Source organism: Cyprinodon tularosa, unplaced genomic scaffold (genome assembly GCF_016077235.1).
Source record: "Cyprinodon tularosa strain WSP-4 unplaced genomic scaffold, ASM1607723v1 ctg176, whole genome shotgun sequence".
Classification (NCBI taxonomy): domain Eukaryota; kingdom Metazoa; phylum Chordata; class Actinopteri; order Cyprinodontiformes; family Cyprinodontidae; genus Cyprinodon; species Cyprinodon tularosa.
The window spans coordinates 227,675-252,875 of record NW_024038582.1 but is presented as its reverse complement, the minus strand read 5'-3'; the positions used below and the strand labels follow the sequence as shown (position 1 = coordinate 252,875).

Sequence of the window (25,201 nt, the reverse complement as noted above, 5' to 3'; positions counted from 1 at the left end):
GCAACTGAAACTCATGATATATAACCGAACAACCACTCTCAAGTTTATTATTTTTTTTAAAGAAAAACCAGCATGCATACTATTTTCTGCCTGCTTTCTGAATTAATGTTTTTTTTCAAAACACGTCAAATTATGCAACAGTAACCTGCATGTTATGAATTTTTGAACTGCCAGTTTATATTAGACTACTCAATCAGCTAGAAAATTATTTAGTTGTTAAGACTTAATTTGTAGGAGAAAAAAAAGTGACGTGGTTGTGATGTTGGATCGCTCATTATTTGAACAGATTTGCATGTCTGACAGAGCAGGATATAGGAACAGGATTATGACTGAGTCAGCTTTAACACTTCAATATGATTTACCATTCAAATCCTAACAGGCTTATCATGTCTCATTGGTATAAGGGTATATAACAGCTCACATTTAGCAGTCATGAAAGCAAACCTGTGTCTGCAGAATATATAATTCTGACTGATCTAGAATATACTTATTACACACTACTGGACCTTGTTAACTTAAAACTCGGGGTAAATCTGAGGAAATGTTATTGCCTTAATCTGGCTCACTGTATGCAACATTGCTGTGCACAAACATATTCTTATATGCATCCACAGGAACAAAATGTTCTGGAAATGCAGCCTTTTTTTTTGCTGCACCCTACTCTTTTCAGCGCTGTCGCTTTTGACGTTGCTGTTGGCAAAGGTAGGGGCTTATTATGAGCCATTTCAAACTACGGACGCATCAGTAAGCACCTCTCCCCCGAGGAAACCTTAACTCAGTGAGATGCTCCGCAGCCATAGCTGGTTTTGTCCATCCTTTCACATGGCTGATGCAGCTCCAGCTGCAGACTCAGCCCCTGGAAGCTAAGAGCCAGATGACAGATGTCCTGCAGCTGAAGTTCTCATTTAGAAAGGACAGCTTTTCAAGTTGCACTGAGGGTGATTGAAGTTTATGCAAAACACTTCGTGACTGATGTGCCATCCCTTTCCATCCCTCCCTGATCAAATGAACGGATTCCTATAGATTATATTATGCTCTCATCCAATCCATTTTGTTCAGAGGCTTATTGATAGAGCCAGAAAGGGAAGGCGTTGTGAAGGTCCTACAAAGTCATAAAATCAAGAATGGAATGACCTTTGGGTCCTTGGGATAAAGGCTCACCTCTAACAGACTATGTCAACTTTGCTACATTGCAGTAAATACTTTTTTTGCAATAAAAAGGAAATGTTGATAAAACGCTGAACTCCTGTCTGATCTAAGAACTGACTCACATCCTGCTTTGTAGCATTATGCTCAGTTTCCTCTGATTCTATGTGAGCTGTCAGCATCCTCAATGCCAAACTATTTATTTCTCTGAACAGCCTTGGACGGTGTTGGTGTCTTATGCAATGGGACCATGCATCCTATAGTTGCTGTCTGCAGTGGAGACATATTCAGAGCAGTGCTGCCAGTCGTGTACTCCCTCAGTCAGCAAACCAAGCACACTCTGTTGTCAAAAGGCTCAGGCTTATAGCAAAGGAATGTGCCGTCACTGCCTTACAGCTTCTGTGACGCACTTTGTTTTTTATCATCACTGGCGTCACTTAAACAGGAGCTCTGCATCAACTAAGACTCTGCCAGGGATGGGAGAAAAAGGGCATTCCTCCTGGAAACGTTTCATGGCACAGCTGCCCTCTGAGGATGCATGACATTATATTACATGAAGGGTAAAAGCTCATCGCTGTTCATCTATGAATGATGAAATACAGCCTCTGCAAGGAGCAGATTATAGAATGCTAGGTAGAAATGCACTGTGATCACAACACTATTTAAAGAAATCTGTTTTTATTCAGCGAAGTTTACAGGACAGCTGGTGATTGTAGTTGGAAAGGATCGCTGGGATAAAAGTCAATAAATAAAATCTATCAATTGGTCATAATTAGAAGTAAGAGAGAAAAGACATTCAGTAGATAACAGAAAGGCTGAATTAGGAACAATATTTCATATTTTTAAGGATAAGGAATCTGTCATCTTTTCTTCTCCACTCCAGCCCCCTCCTTGCTTTAGATGTTTCCCTGGACCTGCTCAACAGATCTAAATAAATTGTTTTTTGAAGGATTTGATGACATAGCGAGGAAGTAATGCTATAAAATGAATCAGGTGTGCTGGAGCAGAGACACATCTTAAATGTAAAAGACCCCGGACCCTAAGGGCCATGGATGAGAATCACTGAGTAAAGGGACAGATTGGATCAAATTAGGGTTGAATATCTTTGGAAATTTTAAAGTTAAGCCCTACATTCTCCTGAAAATAAGAGAAAAGGCTGTTTTAGCCATGCTTGCTGTACCAACCACACTAACCACCAAGATTCCAAAATGACGTTAAAAATGTCAACACTGTAAAAATTAAGTTGGTTTTAAAATGATTAACAACAACCATTTCATACCCTAATGTTTATGTCGCTTTTGCCCCCAGTGTGCATAATTAAAGCCCGCTCATAACAGGCAGGCTAGAGGAAGATACTTTTAAATATGCCTTGGTAAATTCGCAGTCATCCGTGTCATCGTAACCACAAAACAAGTCTTCAAAAACTGAGCAAAAGTGTGATTGCCTTCTAATTTAAGCCTGTTTTTATAGATACATATAAATAACTCCTGTTTTTTTTTAAATATAAATTTATAAAAATATATTAGAAATCATACTCAAAATTCGAAATGGTGAATCAAATTAATTATTCATTATATTGTAAAAACTGAGCTGCATCTTTATCTGCTAAAGTAGTGATGACTTATGTTTAAATACTCAAGAAACATCTCTGCCTCTAGGTTTGCAATTTAGCAGGATCATCTTTTGGAAACCAGAGATACAGAACTGCAGATATGTAACTTAAGAGTGTAATTTTTAACAGCTTATCCACGCATTTTACTTCAGTTACTGGCAGGACACAGTCTGTCTTGGTACCCATCTGTCACAAATCTCTGTTGTCCTCCACCTAACGATGTTACACCAACCAGTCGATTTGCATGAGCCCGAGATTTTTGCCTTTCTCCAAATGTGCAGGAACAGATGTCGCACAGCATATTGTGAAAAAACAAAACAAAAGACCAGCATATCTGCTTTGAGCATGCAGTAAAATCTCCCACTGTCAAATGAAACAGAATTTTAATAATATGGGCACTCAGTGAGGCACAGAAAAACGATCCAAGGCAGTGATTTAAGACACTAAAAGAGCAGCAGCTGCAGTTTTCCCATGAAGGTGGAGGCTTGTGAAGGTCTGACATTCATTAAGATGACAGACCCTCACATATCATGGCATGACAGCATAATTCAGCACTACCCATCAGCTCCTTCATACATTTAAAAAACATATGCAGTCATGTTTACAGGGTTCTATAAGAGACAAATGCTTGTTATAACAACATACTTAAATGAAGCTCTGTGGTGAAATAAGAGTGAAAATCCTTATTCAGATTATTTTACTGTGTGTAAGGTAACCAAAGAAGGTATGAAGAATTGTTACACAACAGCCCACCAGTAATAAAAAACATCTTGGCAATAAAAACACATCTAAAGCATTTTGTCAACCTTCCATACTGGATGGGTTCCTAGACTGTTTACTTCGGGAGGATTGCAAGCTTAGCACACACTCCATGTGTGTAGGATCCCAAAATAAAATGAAAGACCCCAGCCGCATTTTGCAAGCACACATGCAGATCTACGAGCTGTACCACACATTTACACACACGGACACACACATACACAGGACTGAGCCAATCACACGCAAGACCACCATAGCTCCCTAAAAAAATACAGCAAAGGCTGAAAGGGACACGAGTGCCCAGTACGAGCTGTCACAGCATCATGCACAAATGAGTCATTCCCCCCTGCTCCCCAAGGCTCTAAAAGCATCCCTCACATGACTCCGCTGAGATCACAGCTACGATGGCAGCTTCACAAACACAAAACAACCCTGAGGTGCTATCAGGTTACATGAACACACATGGCATTCATGCATCATGCTGTTATTGGAGAATGCCATTCACACAAAAGCCTGCTGCACCACGCCACCCCTCCCCAGAACACAGACAATGTTTACAAAGAACACAGGAAGGGATGAGGAGAGGACATTGCAAGGTCTGAGAGCCGTAGGTGACTCAGCATGGGCTGTGGAGTGTTTTCCTCTGCCTCCCACTTCACTGCTCTGCCTTTGAATGGGAGCCGCACTTGTGCTGCCCAGGCAGGCAAGCCCGCCTGTCTGCCTGTCCGGCCATGCTTACAACAATCAGAATTTACTCACATGTCATAGAGCCGGTAGCCCATGGCAGAGCCTGGTCTGCTCGGGTGGGACCCAGGGTCTCGTGTTCTTCGGGGGTCTGTGCTGCTCACCACAGCGCGCCATACGCTTGGCTTGTCCATCCTGGCTTCTGGTGAATGGGACACAATGGTGTGCGCACACTGGCTCACTCGGGCTCACTCTCCTTCCCAGTCTCAAACATGGGCTGCCACAGAGCAGTGCGTGCGTGATGTAACAAGGAGCATCCAAGAGGATGGCAGCCTGTGGGGAGGTGTGGAGGGGAGGAGGACCAGTAAGAAAGGAGGAGGTGTAGGGTGTGGATGTGGAGCCCAGAGGCTACAGGAGGCGTCTAGTGTGCAGCCTCTGCTCTAAATCATAAAGAATGATTGATAATTCTTCACATGTAGGAGTGGCGGCAGTGACTGCCTCACATAAATAATTAAAAATACAATAGAACCTGCAGGGGGTCTGCTGGGAGGTTTACTGGGATTATTGTACATCTCAAAGATACAGGGAAGCAGCTGCGGAGATGTCTCTCCACCCTCTCATCTATTCTCAATAGTACGGTCCTCAGATGGGGCCATTTGATTGGCCGCATGGTCTCCATAGAAACAAGAGGATGTGTCAGAGGTAGGGCTCATTATCATGCCTCATATTCCCCCTCCCTCCAATGTTTTCGTTTCTCTTCCCTCTCTTCCCTCTTTTGCTATTTCTTTTCTCTCTTCACACTCAGCTCTCCGTCACCCCACAGCATCCCGCTCTTCAGTGGAATCACTGCCTTTTTTTTGCAGCGTACTTAAAAACACATTTTCATTATGACCCACAAAGCTATTAATACTTACTGCGTTTACTTATTTTATTTGCTTGATTTGAAAACAAAATGTGTATATAAGGTAGATGCACTGAGGAATCAGATAGGGACCAGTGTGACAACAATATTCAAATGGAGTGGGGGTTGTTGATGAGAAAAGTCTAAATTTAGAAATATCAAATCCCAAAGAACAAAGTGAACTATTTTCAGTACCTTTTATGAGTTGAAAATGAAGTCAGGAGAAGCACAAAAAGCTTTTGCAAACTAAATTTAGCAGATAAAGTAAGAAATGTTTGATCGATTTTCTCTTTAAACTCAATATCTCAGGTAATAAACCTCATACTGTCAGAAAGTCGGTTTGTTTTCCTTTAAATGGAGCCAAATCGGTAAAGAAATGTACATGTATGTTGTAGAGCAGAGCAGCGTATGTACATTGGAGCCATGACTAACTTAACAAATCTTCTCTACTTAAAAACCTTTCCTGCTACTGACAGCTTCTCAGTGACATTTTCTGGACTGAATGATTCAGGGTTTAATGGAATAAAACCATTTTCTTCATTTAAAAAACAGGGTGTCTTAATAGTACATGGGGGAGGACAGTACTCAACAGCAACAGTCTGGTACTTTATCAGTAAGCAAAATCTATTTTACTTAAATATTAATTAAGACGCAAATGAATTAGAAAATCCAACTCGGTTAAATTCACTCAGAAAGTGGAAAAATATTCTTAATCCTAACAATTAGGTTGTATACAAGTTACCTTGAAGAGGTGTGTGAGCAAATTCTTAAGAGGTTCTACAAAGATCAAGCAAGAGTAGAAGATGCAGTGCGTTCATGTTATTTCACTAGGAATGTCCCCAAGCCCAGCCTCTAACCAATGTGTTTGTTTTCCTCTAGTTTTGGTCAGAGAAGAGAGCTAAGAAAGAATCAGCTTATCAGTGGCAAAACAAAATCATATAAAAAGCCGGCATCAATAAGCAGTGTAGCTAATTAAGAAGAAGAATATTCTTATCAGCTAAAATCACATCCACAGGTAAGAATGCTACAATATTGGTCGTAGGCACCAGAATCAAAATCTATGTAAAAAACATACATATATTTTTTTAAACACTTTTTTCCTAATAAATATCTCCAAATTATGTTTAGAAGCTCTTTTTGATTTCAACCTATCTTAGGTTTATAATGCCAGCCATGCCTAGAGACTTAGGACTTGCTCAGAGATTGCATCATGATCAGGCAATATTAAACTAGAGTGGATGTCTAAAATATCAAGCTCTTCAAAGGCCCCAAAAGTGGACACTTCCTTTCTTCTTCTTTTTTTTTAATCATGAACTAAAAACTGATATTTGGCTGAAAAATTAGTCAGAACCTATTTTTACTTTTTGGCATTTTGCTGCCACATAGTGTTATGCCTCTGTGCAGTAAATAATACGGATGATACTGTTGTTTAAGTCTCACAGGGTAACAGCAACCAAAGTGGGACGGTTGTCAGGGAGGAAACAGTGTGAAAGAAAAGCAGAGCCATGAACACAGCACTCACTCACACACGCAAACATTTGTACATATCAGCTGACTTTAATTCATTTTAGTAGCTACATCTATCGAGACCTCAACACTTACCATAACCAAATAACTAGTTAAGTCCTTGTGTTACATCAGTGTACCCTATACCAGTATAACCAGGAATATTTCCAACACTAAAAATGGGTTCACTGCTCTAGTACTGGTCTTTTGTTTCAATGAGGCTTATCAGTCTTCTGAGGTTTAGTAAAATATACGACAAAAAGATAAAAGAGGATACAAATACCCTCAGACTAGGGCTGTATGATTTTGCCAAAAATTAAAAAATTTTTTTTGATATAACTCTGCACTAACCACAGGTGTCTACAGGTTTTATTGTGAAGCGTTCAATGATTTTGTCATTTTAACGGCCTTAACTCCTCTCTTCAGAGTCATTTATTGTGAATGTTTTTGTGAGTTTTTGTGGCAGTTAACCTCTTTTTAAGGAATTATTCCCACCTATAGGGCTGGTGTGAGAAAGTTTGTGTTTTTTTAATTAAATGTTACAAGAACAAAAAATGGATTTTCGATTTTTTTATTTTTATTTTCATATCTTTTCTTTTTTTTTTTTTATTCCAAATGCTATTATATTGCACCACACACTGAGAGATGATGACCCCAAGTCTGCAGTGCTGTTGATAACATGATCTTTGAGGTCAGGAGAATAATAACATCAGACCTCTGCCATTCTGTTAATGAACCTGTGTGGTGAAGCAATTGTGTATGCATGTTGTTTAATCATGATTACATCTACTGCGCAATTGCTTCAGTCAGTAATCATCAAGCACAAGATCTCTTTCCCGTCTGACATACTCATCATGAAAAGCTGTGTGAGTCTGTGCATGCAACAGGAAACCCTGCATGATTTTTGAACATGCAGAACACTGCACTACATCTGAAACAAGTTCTACCTTTTATTCCACTCAATGTTCTAAATGCCGAGGCCTCTGACTTACAGGGCTTCACACTTTTGAACCGCTTAACTCTTGTAATGAAGCTCTTGTAATGTCACTTTTAGACAGTTCATTTGTGAGAATTTCCTCTAAATGTCAAGTGTAACTCCACCAAAGCTTGGCATGTAACTTCCCTTCCAGACCAATTTCCGTGCCTTCAGAGCTGTTCAGTGTGCACATGTCCTTAAAGGTGTGTATGGACAGGATTTTATAGGAGCAGTGAGGAGAGCTCAACATCCACCGGGCACCTGGAAGTAATGTATTTAAGATTCAGCAAAGGCCTGACATAGGGCTTGTGAGATTAATCATCCCTGCAAGTCAAGATCTACCCTATTACATCTTTGGGAATTATCACTACTGTCAAAGCACCATTTGAGGTCTGGTGAACTGTGTTAGCTTGTTTTGGTTTAATAGACTCAACACAAAAATGGGAAACAGTATGTCTTTGGCAGGCAACAGATAAAAAAGTACAGAAAGACCTAAATTATAATTGGTTGTCTGTTAGGACACATTTAATACGTAATAGTTCCCAAGTAGATAAAGACGCAGTCAGCAGAGACAGAGACACAAAAGGTCTTAGCTTACAAAGCATGCTCTTAATGGAACGATATTTGGTAAGGAAAGATATTGGATATAAGTTCTTCCTCTCCACTATTACTGCATGCATGCTCTGTGTGTGGGACTGCTAAAGAGTCAATGAAAAAATGAAAGTGAGATACTTTAGAGCCAACAACCCATTTAGGCAGAGGGCCACCGTTAAAGCAGCCTGATCATCCTTAACCCCTTGGTAGAGCACCACAATGACACCACAGTGATGAACCACTGTAAATAAGAATAGAGCATTATGTTAAAGTTTTGTAAGAAACTGAATTTAAGGTTTTATTAGCAGTAAAACACAACCAAAATTAAAAAAGTTCTATTAAATATTTCTCTATTACTTGGAAGCTAGATTTATCACGTGTTGGGTTGGTTACACAATAATAGGCAAGGTTTAATGGTAATACAGCAATGTAAAACAGGTGATGCTGTTGATGTCTTGGTGCAGTGTCAATAAGCTGTGTAAGAAGGTATGAGCCGATCTTAAGTCCCCTATGAAATAGTGTGGTTGGTATAAAATGTCCCATGGTGTGGGATCATTTTCATTCCCAGCTGAAGACCAAAACTGTAAAAAATATGAAAAGATAAAGGGATCCTTTAAAAGACTGACAGTGGGTTTGACTCTTTGGAACAAAGTAGGTGGGCTTTTAGATGTACAAATATTGCACATGTTGGTCGTCTGCTCCCAACCTCCCTGCTTTCCTCTCTCACCATATGGCCTCTCTTTAATCCAGCTGGCATTGGTGAACAGTCTGATGTGGGCTGCCTAACTATTGCTGCAGGATTCTGTTCAGGACAACACAGAAGGCATGTACTCGAAATCAAAAAGTGCACAGTGATTTTGCACAGTAAACTCATTCTTATTAGAGTGAAAATTAAAAACCTTTTAAAAAATCTGTAAGGAAGCAGCAAATATAAGCCAGATTTATGTACAGAAGATTTAAATCAACAATTTACACACAACTGAGCAACACAAGGGTTAAGGAGGCTAAAGAAAACCGGACAAAGACTAAAAATTACTCAATAAAAGTGGGACTGAGTGCTGAATACAGAATCTCCATTATAAGTGATGATGGAACATTTGTTCAGTTTCATTCAAGTGAACAATACAAAATATGACTACCTAAAAAAAAAAAAAAAAAAAAACTGTTTCACAGTCTCTGGTGTTATACTGTATGGGGCTGCATGGCAGGTAAAGCTGCAGGAAGATGGTGGTTATTACCTCTGCAGTAAATGCACAGATGGAAATTGAAGTTTTAGAGAATTCTCTCATGCCTTCAAACCAAATAGGTGTGAAATGATGATGGGATAAAGCATCTTTTTAAATAGCCACGAACATATTAGGGAAGTGTTGGCCAAGTGGGTAAGAGCAGTGTGCTTGTGCTCTGAGAAGGTTGCAAGTACCCCGTTCAATCCATACAGCCTGCACTATGGGTCCCTTTACAAGACCCTTAACCACACACTGCTCCCTGGGCGCTGCTCAATGGCAGCCCACTGCTCTCCAAGGGGATGGGTCAAATGTAGAGATTAATATTTCCAGTGTGAGAGCAATAAAGTTCAATTATTATCATTAATATTTTTATTAACATAACATTTACTATTGAATAGGCATATTAGCTCAAGCTTTTTGATGTTTTGTTTCAAAAGGTTTTACACTGAAACGTCAAGTTATCAGCTGGCGAATAAGAACATTCGGACGAGACAAATAATGAATATTGTTGTTGCTGCTCAAGTCTTCGTTTTAGCAGATTAAAGCCCCTAAAAAAGGTATTAAGTACTAATATTGATTATTTTCAGATCTTGCTGCAAGGTAATCCAGCTTCAAAGTAGGTGGTTTTTCTGTTTTTAATCTGCAGTTCTAAGGCACAATGTGGAAATGAGAGTTTTAAGTCATCCCCCCACTACTTTGTGTCCTTCTTGACCTTCGCCTTGTGTATAGTAGTGGGCCGTTATCAGCTCACCCACACTCTTATCGGGTAATAAAATAAAATAATACCATTAATCTATTGTCATATATATATATATATATATATATATATATATATATATAAATAAATTTAATTTTAAATAAAATTTTATTGCTTGCATTTATCTAAGAAAACGGTGTCAACAATAAATAACACGGTTCTACCCAAATCTATGACAATTTACAATTTTTCTGTCATAAACAAACACATGCTGATTAGTTTTAAAAGTAGAAAGCGCCAACAGGATACAAAAAAAAAACTGAGAGGGAATGACAGCAGACGCCTTCTTAGATTTATAACAACAGTGACTCATGTCCTTGCATTTCAGTTGAGACAATTAACCTTTCAGAAAGCCTACACAGATTAAAAAGTGCAAAATCTGACAATGGCTGATGAACCATCAGCTTCATGCAATTTAAAACCGCATTGGCTTAAAAAGTATTCATACCAGTTTTACCCTGGATTGATCCGTCATAAAATTAGATTTTTGAATTATATATTTTTAATCAAAATGTGAAATCTGCAACAGGCAAATAATTCACCTTCCTTAACTCCAAAACAGCATCACAAAGACCAAGGAACAAACCTAAAATGTCAGGAGTAATATCAGAACAAAAGCTTCACCGCTCACAAGTACAACAATCCCACACATAGTCAGAGCTGCTAAATTGTAAATCTCTGGCAAGAGTTGAAAACTGATTTTGAAAGACACTTTGTCCAAGCTGGCTGCTGACCAAGCTACTCTGCAAGGAAAAACACGCAAGAATATTAGTCTCTGAACCAAAGACTTGCAACACTTTTTGCGTTAAAAATAGATTTTACAAAGTATTGATTCAGGGGAGCCTAATAATAAAACAATACACTGTTCAGATTCTTATTTGTGAAAAGTAAAAAGACAACTGTGCATCTTTACCTACCTCTTTCTTTCCACTATTACATGTTTATATTATAGGAACCTTAAAAAGAACAACTTAAAGCTTATAAGAACAAGCAAAATACAGTATGTCATGGGTTTTTTACTCTTAGCTTTGCTCAGTTTAGCACGTTTGGGAGTAGCTTTGCCTGACATATAAAAAGATAATCACTGAATATCAGAAACATTAGACCCTGTGCTTGACATCTAACAGCCTGATTCACAGCTTTGTCATGACAAAACATCAACGTGTTTTCCCCTCTATGTTTGGTATGAAACGTCCTTCTTCCCATTAAGCTCCGATGTGTGTCCACACTTATGTGGGAGCAAAAACTCTTGCAAAAAATCTGACAGTATGAGAGAGTGCGGTTATATATATTTTTTTAAGATCTGCCAAGCATTGGCCAACTCCCACTACAAACATCTCCAAAATAGAGAAAAAGAGTGAGGCAGAGCTCATCCTATCCAACCACATGATGGCAGTGTATGATCTACTCTGCCTGAGTGAGCCAATCCAAATGCCTCCATGAACCACTGCTACTGTAAAACTAAATCCTCCTTATTGGGAGAGTTTATGTGTAACAGCCAATTGCGAGTGACAGTCACAGTGTATTTGTTTTCAGCATTTTAGGGTGGAACAATAAACGGGCCTTAACTAATTACAGAGAAAAGGTAACAACCCATTGAAACTTTCGTTATTTCAGCTTTGATGTGTTTTGTTATCAGCTACTTCCTCTTATTTAAATACACCCATAAAGGTTTCGTTCCATAAAAATATTTTTCCAACCTCCCCCAGTAACAGTGCAAATGCCTCTCCTCCCCCCACAGATAAGAGACCTCTCCACCCTGCCCTGGGCATGAGGGGTGAGAGGTTTAGTTCCCCTGCTGTTTTCCATGTTACGGCTCTGCACGGCCTCTCTGCGCCTCTCTGGCAGAGGGCTCGGGCCGCCGTGCAAAAGCTCCTTCTGTTCCCGGCTTGGCCTCAAGCCTGAGAAGATCAGAAGTAGAAGACAGACGAGCTTTTCATTGGCAGGGCAAACAAAGAGCTGTCTCTATCTGTCTAAATGTGACACAGAGACAAGAACGTGACCTCCCAGACAGCAGCTGAGTCTCTTTGCTGCCATCACAAAGATTTAGACTTCAGTGGATAAACTGATATCTGCAACACAAAAGAAGGGTCTCTGTCTACAACATACAGGTGCTGGTCATAAAATTAGAATATCATGAAAAAGTAGATTGATTTCAGTAATTCCATTTAAAAAGTGAAACTTGTATATTATATTCATACATTAAATACAAACTCATATATTTCAGATGTTTATTTTGTTTAATTTTGATGATTACAAATGACAACAAATGAAAATCTCAAATTCATCATATCAGAAAATTAGAATATTGTGAAAAGGTTCAAAATTGATGGCCCCTGGTGCCACACTCTAATCAGCTAATTAACTCAAACCACCTGCAAAAGCCTTTAAATGGTCTTTCAGGATAGTTCTATAGGCTACACAATCATGGGGAAGACTGCTGACTTGACAGTTGTCCAAAAGACGACCATCGACACCTTGCACAAGGAGGGCAAGACACAAAAGGTCATCGCTAAAGAGGCTGGCTGTTCACAGAGCTCAGTGTCCAAGCACATTAATAGAGAGGCGAAGGGAAGCAAAAGATGTGGTCGAAAAAAGTGTACAAGCAAGAGAGATAACCGCACCCTGGAGAGGATTGTGAAACAAAACCCATTCAAAAATGTGGGGGAGATTCACAAAGAGTGGACTGCAGCTGGAGTGAGTGCTTCAAGAACCACCACACACAGACGTATGAAAGACATGGGTTTCTGCTGTCGCATTCCTTGTGTCAAGCCACTCTTGAACCACAGACAGCGTCAGAAGCGTCTAAAGAGAAACAGGACTGGACTGCTGGTGAGTGGTCCAAAGTCATGTTCTCTGATGAAAGTAAATTTTGCATTTCCTTTGGAAATCAAGGTCCCAGAGTCTGGAGGAAAAGAAGAGAGGCACTTCATCCACGTTGCTTGAAGTCCAGTGTAAAGTTTCCACAGTCAGTGATGGTTTGGGGTGCCATGTCATCTGCTGGTGTTGGTCCATTGTGTTTTCTGAGGTCCAGGGTCAACGCAGCCACATACCAGGAAGTTTTAGAGCACTTCATGCTTCCTGCAGCTGACCAACTTTTTGGAGATGCAGATTTCATTTTCCAACAGGACTTGGCACCTGCACACAGTGCCAAAGCTACCAGTACCTGGTTGAAGGACCATGGTATCCCTGTTCTTAATTGGCCAGCAAACTCTCCTGACCTTAACCCCATAGAAAATCTATGGGGTATTGTGAAGAAGAAGATGCAATACACCAGACCCAACAATTCAGAAGAGCTAAAAGCCACTATTAGAGCAACCTGGGCTATCATAACACCTGAGCAGTGCCACAGACTGATCGACTCCATGCCACGCCGCATTGCTGCAGTAATACAGGCCAAAGGAGGCCCAACTAAATACTGAGTGCTGTACATGCTCATACTTTTCATGTTCATACTTTTCAGTTGGCCAACATTTCTATAAATCCTTTGTTTTTATTGGTCTTCAGTAATATTCTAATTTTCTGATATGATGAATTTGAGATTTTCATTTGTTGTCATTTGTAATCATCAAAATTAAACAAAATAAACATCTGAAATATATGAGTTTGTATGTAATGTATGAATATAATATACAAGTTTCACTTTTTAAATGGAATTACTGAAATCAATCTACTTTTTCATGATATTCTAATTTTATGACCAGCACCTGTATTAATTATTATATTGGTTTAAGAAAATCCACTGTTAGTACCATCTACTCCATCAGAAATACCATTATACTGAAGTTAGAGATTCTGTTTTCCTTAATGCATAATTTGACATAAAACCCCAAACAAATCACATCAAAGAACAAGCTTTCTCTTTACAATTTATCTACAAAAAATTTTCTTTCTTGATTTTTAGTTTTAAGGCACTTTAATTCAGCAGAATACTACATTTTTATTTTTAAATGCTGGAACAGTTGATCATTAAACAGAACATATAGGAAAACTGATTTTCCTCACCAGCCGTCTAATGGTGGATAAACACCAAATAACTCTCAAAAATGTATCAGAGCAAAATAAACACATCTATGAATAGAAGTCAATTACAAGTCCTTTGCCATCAGAATATTTTTTTAAGAAAAAGCATCTCAGTCAAACACTTAAGACTTAATGAAAATATTAAAATCTAAATAACTAAGTTCAATTTGACATCCGCACCTATTCAGTAGAAACAAATTTCCCTAATTAGTTAGTATTTTCTTATTTTACATTAAGATCAATCCACAAATATTTTCATTTCATTTTCAGTATTTCACAGAATTTACATCTGTTAGGCTTTTACCGTACTATATCTTAGGTTCAAGTCAAGAGCCATATACCCAAGTTTACTACTTCCTTAACTTCAGCCAGCTCTTTTGTTTCCTGTCTTTCATTACTGGACAAACTGATTAATGGAGGTGTGTCTGGCCATTCTCGTCATAGTTAATGAGGTCACACACACACCTGCATTAATCAGTTTGTCCAGTAATGAAAGACAGGAAACAAAGGATCTGGCTGAAGTTCAGGAAGTAGTGGAGATGGTTATGTAGCTCATTCTCAATTCTCAAGTCTTTGAAATACAAGTCAGAGGGAAGTTCCAAGACTCTGAGAGGAAATCCCCAGTCAGGCCTAAAGTCTTTGATTCCAAGGCGAAATCAGTTCTCAATTCTTTAATGACCTTTAATGACTTCTTATAAAACTGAATCAGGAATTCAAACAGTTCTTATTTTGATATCTTATTGTATAGAATCATCAGAAAACCACTATCTTAATCTAGTTATAACTTTTGTTAAGTTTAAATGGCAAACTTGTTTCAATATGCATGTTATTAAAACACAATGAAAGAGGTGCAGAGTACCAGGAAAAGAGGTGAAAGTGTCTAACGTCTGAACGATCAGACCGGGACCATTTCTACAACCTAACTGTGACACTTTCCCTAAACCTAACCATTATCTGTGAATTCCTAATCCTCACATCTTAGACATAAACATTAACCCTGGCCCCAATACAGCAATTTCCCCTCGTGGGGTCCAAGCATCAACCCCACAATGAAATGTTGGTTTTCACAACTTGCCTCTTTTTTTCATAAAATGGAAAAATAGCACTGATCAACTGCATGAAATTCAAGACCACACACATAAACCTTATAACTAAGCTTTAGGACATACACTATATTGCCAAAAGTATTTGCTCACCCATCCAAATTATTGGAATCAGGTGTTCCAATCACTTCCATGGCCACAGGTGTATAAATTCAAGCACCTAGGCATGCAGACTGTTTTTACAAACATTTGTGAAAGAATGGGTCGCTCTCAGGAGCTCAGTGAATTCCAGCGTGGAACTGTGATAGGATGCCACCTGTGCAACAAATCCAGTCGTGAAATTTCCTCGCTCCTAAATATTCCACAGTCAACTGTCAGCTGTATTATAAGAAAATGGAAGTGTTTGGGAACGACAGCAACTCAGCCACGAAGTGGTAGGCCACGTAAACTGACGGAGCGGGGTCAGCGGATGCTGACGCGCATAGTGCGAAGAGGTCGCCAACTTTCTGCAGAGTCAATCACTACAGACCTCCAAACTTCATGTGGCCTTCAGATTAGCTCAAGAACAGTGCGCAGAGAGCTTCATGGAATGGGTTTCCATGGTCGAGCAGCTGCATCCAAGCCATACATCACCAAGTGCAATGCAAAGCGTCGGATGCGGTGGTGTAAAGCACGCCGCCACTGGACTCTAGAGCAGTGGAGACGCGTTCTCTGGAGTGACGAATCGCGCTTCTCCATCTGGCAATCTGATGGACGGGTCTGGGTTTGGCGGTTGCCAGGAGAACGGTACTTGTCTGACTGCATTGTGCCAAGTGTAAAGTTTGGTGGAGGGGGGATTATGGTGTGGGGTTGTTTTTCAGGAGCTGGGCTTGGCCCCTTAGTTCCAGTGAAAGGAACTCTGAATGCTTCAGCATACCAAGACATTTTGGACAATTCCATGCTCCCAACTTTGTGGGAACAGTTTGGAGCTGGCCCCTTCCTCTTCCAACATGACTGTGCACCAGTGCACAAAGCAAGGTCCATAAAGACATGGATGACAGAGTCTGGTGTGGATGAACTTGACTGGCCTGCACAGAGTCCTGACCTCAACCCGATAGAACACCTTTGGGATGAATTAGAGCGGAGACTGAGAGCCAGGCCTTCTCGTCCAACATCAGTGTGCGACCTCACAAATGCGCTTCTGGAAGAATGGTCAAAAATTCCCATAAACACACTCCTAAACCTTGTGGACAGCCTTCCCAGAAGAGTTGAAGCTGTTCTAGCTGCAAAGGGTGGACCGACGTCATATTGAACCCTATGGATTAGGAACGGGATGTCACTTAAGCTCATATGTGAGTCAAGGCAGGTGAGCAAATACTTTTGGCAATATAGTGTATATACCATTACTTGAAAAATGAGCTGAAACTGGTGATTAGTGCTCTTCGATCTTATTTTCTCAAGATAAGTCTGCAACACCCTGCTCCATTACTTCATCTATGTGATGCTCTCCTTACTTCTGTTTGATCTGAACAGGAATACAGCGCTTTGGAACAGCAAGTTCCCCTTATCAGACCAGCAGACAGATCTGAAACGCTCTGAGGCCCTTTTGCCTAATATCAGTGGTGCATAGAGCTGATGAAAGGATAAGCTGTGAGGGAGTTGCAGTATCGCTAATCTGTCACTGGATCTAATTAACCAACCGAAGTGGCACAGGGTAATACTGTGGCAGTGAGGCTGTAAGGGAGAGAAAATCCTGACACATTGTTATTATAGAGTGAGAAACATCTGTTGCAGGTTTGTTCACTCTAATGCTTCAGGCTAACCACAACATTCATATTTGAGAACTTTTTTGTAAAGCTGAAGCACCGTAGACTCATGACACGTCCTCAACCTCAACTTAAACACAAACTCTCACCTTTCGGATTGGTTCTGATTCTTATAATCAAATTGATTTATTATGCATGCAGTTTTTAGATTGAAAAGTTTTTTTTTTTTCCCACCCAATCAGCTAAAAGAGATATCGAAATTAATATTTTAAAAGAGCAGTTATCTTGATAATGACATTGCAATTCAGAGAGAGCTTACCGCCTGATATCTGATTCAGGGGTTGAAGGCACATGCAAATAGCAGGCTATGTGCTCATTGAAATCATGACACTGTGTAAAAGTACAAATTGGTTATTATGACTGAAGGTAATCATGTACTTTCATACCGACAGCCTTTAAAGCAGACGAAACAGAACGAACTGAGATACAGTCTGAATAGAAAACATGCTGGGTGACAATTTTTTTCAGTTATGGAGACATATGAAACAAGATAATTTCAACTAATCTCACTCAGCATTTAATTGAATCAAAAAAATTGAGAAACTGTAAAAAAAAAAATAAAAAAACACATTAAAATAGTAATTTTGTGATGTAAAATGATTTTGATAAGTCTTTTCAAAAAATTTTTCACTTGTAATTTTACATTTTTAAGGTTCTGTACTATTACACAGAGACAGAAATACTGTTACTGAAAAAATATGATGAAAAACAAAAAAGTCTGTAGAGAGCTGGTTTACATAAGCATAAAATGCATTAATACTTTTCTTATTTCACCTTCAGTAATCCCTTTTCCTGGCTTCACATACAATATGTTATCAAGTGGAAATACAGTAAATAATCAAGTGGAAATAAAAGGTTGTATTCCTAAAAGCATTTGACTGACATATTTTCATCCCCTGTTTGCAGACTGGAGCCAAAGCTGGGAATGACTTGAAAAGGACTTTCACAAATACCTACAGATGCTTAGATCCCGTTATTTACATATTCACCAATTTGTATCTTCAGCTATGACTTTATACAATCGTATTGATTAATACTGTATATATATCAAGCCGTTGCTGTATTGTATTTGTAGTTCTATGTCAGGTGGTTGCGGTGTTCTTTTTACATCTCTCTTTGCAGGTGATGAAGCAAACTGATGAAGTTTTGCCAATCCTCTCTTTTGTCTCCTCTTTCTTTCACCTTTTCTCCCTTTATTTTTTTGCTCCTCATTTCTCTCTCCTCCTCTACTTTTTCAATGTAGTTTGCAAATAGCATTAAGTATTCCCTACATAAATCCTAATAAAACAATTTACATATATAAATCAAGCAGAGTACTATGTTGAAAGTGATAATGCTCCACTTGTGAGAGTGAAATCTGTTGGGCTATTTCTGGCATTAAGACAACCATTCTTATTGCCACACTGCCAGACATGACACTATAAAAGAAAGAAAAAAAATGAGAAAAAAAGAGAAAAGGATGCACCTAAAAGTGCAATGATAGATGATTTCTGCTTTCTTTTAATCAATCAAAATACAAAATCCTCTTACCATGGAGTTGCTGCCTTGATACAAAGTAGTGCATATATACAAACAGCACAAATAAGTGAATGTTTTCACATCTCAACAGGGACATTATGGTGATGGGATCATAAGCAAGACAAAGTGAACCAAAAAGCACACTGTAAGAACATCCTCTGTCTGGTTCTTGGTCCACAAATGTTATCATAAGCAAAAAAAAAAAAAAAAACTTGCACTCATGGATTTGAAGGATGAATTTCCTTGGATCCAGCCTCCAAGTGCAAAACAGGCTGTAATTAACTGTTGGGGAATGTGATGACGAAACAGGGCTGGAGACTTCAAAGACAGCTTTCCCAAGAGCTCAGACTCTTTACGGAAGTGGGCCTTTGGTTTTATAGGCCTATTAAATAATCCTGCAGTTGAGATTTCCCATCTGGTGGCATCAAACTTTTACAATACAAACAGCAGTAAATAAAAGGGCCATTAAAGAAGGATTTCCTACAGCTGGTAGAATGTTACGTACGGCAGAAGCAGAAGCCACTTTCTTTGCTGCAGTATTTCATCCACACAATAACTGTGCATTTATTCACCAAACTCTCTTTTGCTGCCACACACAATAAATGTTTATTGTGTTGTTAAGCTGTCTCAAAATGACTTTGGTTATTGTCATGCCTCACAAAGGGTAAATGCTGTGGTAACAGAGACATAATTACAGCCACAATGCAGGGTTCATGAACCTACACAAGAGAAGACATCTTCACTTCCAAAGCATGTTGTTTTCCACCATGTTCAGCTCCATGACACAGTCTTATGGGTTGCCCTACCGCCTCCAGCAGTCAGCAAATAACAGGGCAGCTGCTTCAGCGGGCGAGGCAGCAACTCTGATTCTAAATCAATAGGCTCAGATTCTGCAGTGCTATTATTTAAAGGGCCCATAGATAATCACAGGGACCATCCTGAAAGGGACATTCACTGTAGTAAAGAACATCATTTGTATCCATTATTTATGGGGCTCATTTGAGTGATTGCCAACCAATCAGGAGATGTAAACTAAATAATAATAAGCACCAAACTAGTGAGCTCCCAAGAGATGGAAGAACTGTGTTTTGCAGGTGATTCTAAAAAGCCTTGGAGTTAGAGATTTAGTGAAAACAAACTTTTCTGCATGCCAGGTGCAGTCTGACACTACAACAAAGCTATCTGTTACTGCACAGTTTATCCAAGTGTCCAGCAGCATCTACTGTAGAATATGCTTCTATTGATTGGGCAAAAACTTTTTAAACTAGTCAATAATCGTACTACACTCACAGGCCACTTTATTACATGCTAGTAACGGGTTGGACCCCCTTTTGCCTTCAGAACTGCCTCAATTCTTCGTGTCATAGATTCAACAAGGTGCTGGAAGCATTCCTCAGGGAGTTTGGTCCATATTGACATGATGGCATCACACAGTTGCCACAGATTTGTCGGCTGCACATCCATGATGCGAATCTCCCGTTCCACCACATCCCAAAGATGCTCTATTGAATTGAGATCTGGTGACTGTGGAGGCCATTTGAGTACAATGAACTCATTGTCATGTTCAAGAAACCAGTCTGAGATGATTCCAGCTTTATGACATGGCGCATTATCCTGCTGAAAGTAGCCATCAGAAGTTGGGTACATTGTGGTCATAAAGGAATGGACATGGTCAGCAACAATACTCAGGTAGGCTGTGGTGTTGCAACGATACTCAATTGGTACCAAGGGGCCCAAAGAGTGCCAAGAAAATATTCCCCACACCATGACACCACCACCACCAGCCTGAACCGTTGATACAATGCAGGATGGATCCATGCTTTCATGTTGTAGACGCCAAATTCTGACCCTACCATCTGAATGTCGCAGCAGAAATCGAGACTCATCAGACCAGGCAACGTTTTTCCAATCTTCTATTATCCAATTTCGATGAGCTTGTGCAAATTGTAGCCTCAGTTTCCTGTTCTTAGCTGAAAGGAGTGGCACCCGGTGTGGTCTTCTGCTGCTGTAGCGCATCTGCCTCAAAGTTCGACGTACTGTGCATTCAGAGATGCTCTTCTGCCCACCTTGGTTGTAACGGGTGGTTATTTGAGTCACTGTTGCCCTTCTATCAGCTCCAACCAGTCTGGCCATTCTCCTCTGACCTCTGGGTGAGTGTATATTCCATCAGAACTTCAGAAAGCTTTGAAAAGAAATCGATAGTATAGTAGAATATTTATAAATTAATAGGTCAAACTGGTTTTACTGAAAGAAAGTATAATATATTATGGATTAATGTGATAAATACATGTAGAAACAATGTCATTAATGATATAGTTATAAGTACATATGCTTTCATGAGGTGAATCCAAATACTCAAGTCTACTTCTATGTATACAAATCGTTCTAAAACTGTAGAGGAGTACTCCTCCTCCTCTGTCGACAATCCACCCACCAGACAGCACGATTACTGCACATGTGCCTTAAACTTGCTGCAACGAAATATCACTCAAAAAAGTTTTAAAGCATAGAGAGGGTGTAAGGTATCTAAAGATCCAGTGGTACCTGAACCACCATCTATGACCACAATCTGCCTTATCCAGGTTAACACATCTCCTTTTAAATCTCCTTGAGCTGATCAGGTTGTTGATTGTGGCCAGTGGATTATTGATTTTGACTGTGTGAAATTGCTGGATATTGCAGAAACTGTCGTATATCATGGACATGCTCAGTGGATGACATGTCCAGTAAAGATGCTGGGTGTTGTGCAATTTTTCTTATAAAATTATCAATATGTATAATATGATAATCATAATTACAAATCATAACTAATCATTTAATATTATAATCAAAAGTCCTTCATAGAAAATAGGTTTAGCACCATCAGGCTTTAATGATCATAATTATCAAAGTGGATCATCAATTAACAACTATTAACTTAATGCGTCAACAAATGTGGAAATTCCGTGGACCTGGGAAATATCTCTATACATTGAAGCTGCTAAGGGGGAGAAAAGACATAATCTAACAGTCGATGATGGTGCAGTCTCATGCACAGAGTCCAACACTGCATGAAAAGTGAGATTTTCGTCCCCGTAAACCCCCGTAAACTCCCGCAGATCTGCCTGATTTTCGTCAGTTTCCGACAATTTGCAACCCGTGCTTGTCCGCGTTTGTCGTGCCACAAATTGTCGAAAACGTACCGTGACGTATGTGGAGAGCGATCAGCTGTACTAATGGCCCTAATTAGCATATGAATACAGCAAACCCGCGCGGCTGGCCAGGTCTGGCTTGAATAACCTTCTCAGTATTGGCTGAAACCACTATTCTCAAACAAATGAAATCGCTCGTGATTGGCAGCAAAACCACACGTGGCCACGCCAGGCTTTAATTTTCTTACTGAGTATTGGACGGAACCACTTCTTTTTAAACAAGTAAAGTCGCTCGTGATTGGTTGGCATATATATATATTTACATATATATATTTATTCATATATATATATATATTTATTCATATATATATATATATATATTTATTCATTCATATATATATATATATATATATTCATATATTTATTCATTCATATATTTATTCATTCATATATTTATTCATTCATATGCTGTGTATTTATGTTATCCTACACTACTACACAATTATTAGGCTACCATCAAGGACATGAATGAATTTATACAGGAAATGAACATTTGCAGCAAGCTGTTTATGCAAAGAAAGAGCTTTATTGAAACACACACAACTATATACAACGCGTATCCAAACACATGCGTTTCTAAAAATTAAAAGTCCGTGAAGGGTCCGTTTGCTTCCTCGGGGTTGGAGGTAACTGGCAGCATTCCCTCCGAGGCAGGTCCGATGTGCAGACGCCTACTGTGCGTGGCCCTGTACTTCGGCATCGCTTCTAACCGGGACTGCAGCTTAACACATAGTTCAGTGAGATCCGGCCTACGAAATGGCGGCGACCGTACAATCCATCCAGAGACACTGCTGACGACGGCGGACTTCCAGAGTTCCACTTCCTCATCTGTTAGCACACTCTGCCTCGCTTTCAGCAGCTGAAAAAAAAAAAAACAATGAATCAGCGCACTGCGTATGGACACAACACATCTATTAATGCACCTGAAAAATAGTCACCAAATAAAGTCTTACCCTCTTTCTTCTGGCCCGACTCCGAGCAGATAGCCTCCGCACGCAGCGTGTTGGCTGGCAGCCTATATCTGAAGCTCCTGCGTGCCGTCTGAAAATACGTCTTACAGGCAGCTGGAAAACAAATGAGAGTGGTATAAATAAAAAATCAAACGCAAGTCACAGTAACAAGGAAGGAGAAAACATTAAAACAAGTCACTTACACACAATGTCGTCTTTATCAACATCGTGTAAATCTGGACTTGCTGATTATGGCTCCGAGCAAATAGGAGGTCACCGCCTCATTGTGAGGCGACAGTAGTCTGTGAAAACAAAATGTAAAAGCTATGATCGGTATCTATCCGTATCCATTACCTTTTACCGCAGAATGAAAGCATATTCTTTAAATCTTACCCTTGCTCCGGTTCATAGCGCCTGCAATTAGTCTCCGAGTTGTTAAGACGGCATACTGCTTCCTGTAATCACAAAAAATACACTTTAATAAAGCTTGTTCTTGCAAGGCTAGGCTAGATAGGCTAATAGCTAGGCTGCTATTAGCCGGTAGCTTAGGCTAGGCTGCTTTTAGCTTAGCAGGCAGTAATCGAACATATATTTACCGCTAGCATCTCTTCTTTGAGTTCGTCTTGTTCGATGCAGAGTCGCCATCGCGTCCAAGAGGAGTTTTACCCCGAAATCCAGACGCTCCAGACCGCCTGCACAAAGCAAAGCAGCATCCTCCACTGTGGATCCAGACCCCGCCGCTCTAAGTTTCTTGGAGATCGTACAGAGCATGCGCGAGATGAACCAGAGTTTCCGCGGATCAATAAAAATAATTAAAAAATCATTCTTTTTTTTTTTTTTTTTAAATCAAGGCCTTAATTGGCACTAAAATTATTTAAATATGTTTATCGAAGTATTTATAATTCTTTAATAAAAAATGCTTATAAAAACAATTTCGTCAGATATATTATATCGCTCCAGGCGGAGAAAAAGCTAGAGGATATATATATATGTATATGTGTGTGTGTGTGTGTGTGTGTGTGTGTGTGTTTACATACATACAGGAGTCATGGAACTCTGCTTACAGCTCCTTCATATTTCATGTACACTAATAACTTGTGTACATGATTCTTGTTGATGGTATTAAAATCATTTCTAATAGCATTTAAATAGCATTAAATTAGAGTCACTCATTCCTGTATGAACCCTGTGAGCGCTTAATTTAATATGACATATTAAAAAAATCCCACCATCATCCAGCATATGTTCAGTTTCTGCCCAAATATATATATATATATTTTTGTAGATTTTTGTAACGGGGATAAGGATAATTCAAAACTGCTTTTTTTTTTAATGAACTTGTTCACTACTTCCAAACTCAGCATCGCTTTTCATTCCTGTAATAAGAAGTTTCTTTTGAATGGATTTCATTAAAGTTTAAGTCCCTCGGTATAAAATAAATATTTTGATGGAGATGAGAAATCTGCTTCCTTGTTGGTGAATAACCAATAGTTTGGATCCAATCATTTAAATAAACGGTGTTATTTTTTTTTTTTATATATATATATATATAAGAATTGTGCTATAATTTCTAGTCACCGATCTGTTGCTGCTATATTTTAATTTGACGAACCGGAATTTGTCGATGTTCTTTTTCCTGTTTGGTGCAATTGCAATTGCGGATCTTGACCTGGCCGGACCTTATGACCACAGTGTACCAATCTTCTGATGGCTACTTCCAACAGGATAATGCGCCATGTTATAAAGTGAATCATCTCAGACTCATTTCTTGAAACTTTTCCACCTAAGTAATTGTGAATTGAGCATATTGACAGACAACATTTTATTTTTTATCTTAAATGCAAATTTTTTTAAAAATAATTACTGCTCTAAATGTATTGCTCTGTCGGCTAAAGATCTGTTTTGGTCTCTATACTTTAATTAAATAAATCAATTCAAGCTAAAATGTGAGAGGCTATACTAAGCCTGATCTCTTTGTGTAAGAGATTTTCTTCCTCAGAAAGATGTCACTTGGGGTAAAACCCCCCCTGCAACCCTGGTTTGCATTTGTATAGCTCACAGCATGTTCATTTACATGTTAAAGCCTCCCCTAGAATTCCATGGGGGGGAGGCATGGGGGGAACACTGCCTAAGAAATTCCACGTCAATTTCTGACAATTTACGGGAGTTTGCGACGAAGCCTGCAAATTGCCGTAAACTGCCGCTAACCTGAAGTTCCACGACAATCTACAGTGCCGCATATTGACGAAAATCCCACTTTTCATGCAGTGCAAGACGAGCAGTGTACGCTTATCACCTCAGTTCAAAATCACAATAACAGATTGAGCATAAAAGTTCTAGTAAAATCTCCTTCTGGTGTAAGCGTCAGCATCTAACTATTTCTAAATTAACTGTCCACCAAGTCCGCTCAGTGGAGACCAAGATGAGGAATATGCATACAGGTAACCTGAAATTCTTCCTTAAAGTTTCTGCCAAAATAGTTTATAAATCCAAATTCTTTGGTGCAGCAG

The 25,201-nt window shown here is 39.3% G+C and overlaps 1 protein-coding gene across 5 annotated transcripts in view; it reads right to left on the bottom strand.

Moving 5' to 3' along the window:
• Nucleotides 1–25,201, bottom strand: part of LOC119781377 (IQ motif and SEC7 domain-containing protein 1-like) — a 153,271-nt gene that overhangs the window by 68,173 nt on the left and 59,897 nt on the right. Inside the window, exon 1 of one of the 5 annotated variants that reach the window (XM_038281798.1) lies at nucleotides 4,277–4,633. The exons of the other annotated variants lie outside the window; for them this stretch is intronic. Within the exon in view, the coding sequence (XP_038137726.1) occupies nucleotides 4,277–4,395 (119 nt within the window). The 5' untranslated portion in view covers nucleotides 4,396–4,633. Of the gene's footprint in view, nucleotides 1–4,276; nucleotides 4,634–25,201 lie in introns of those variants that run through there. 5 annotated transcript variants of the gene reach the window in all.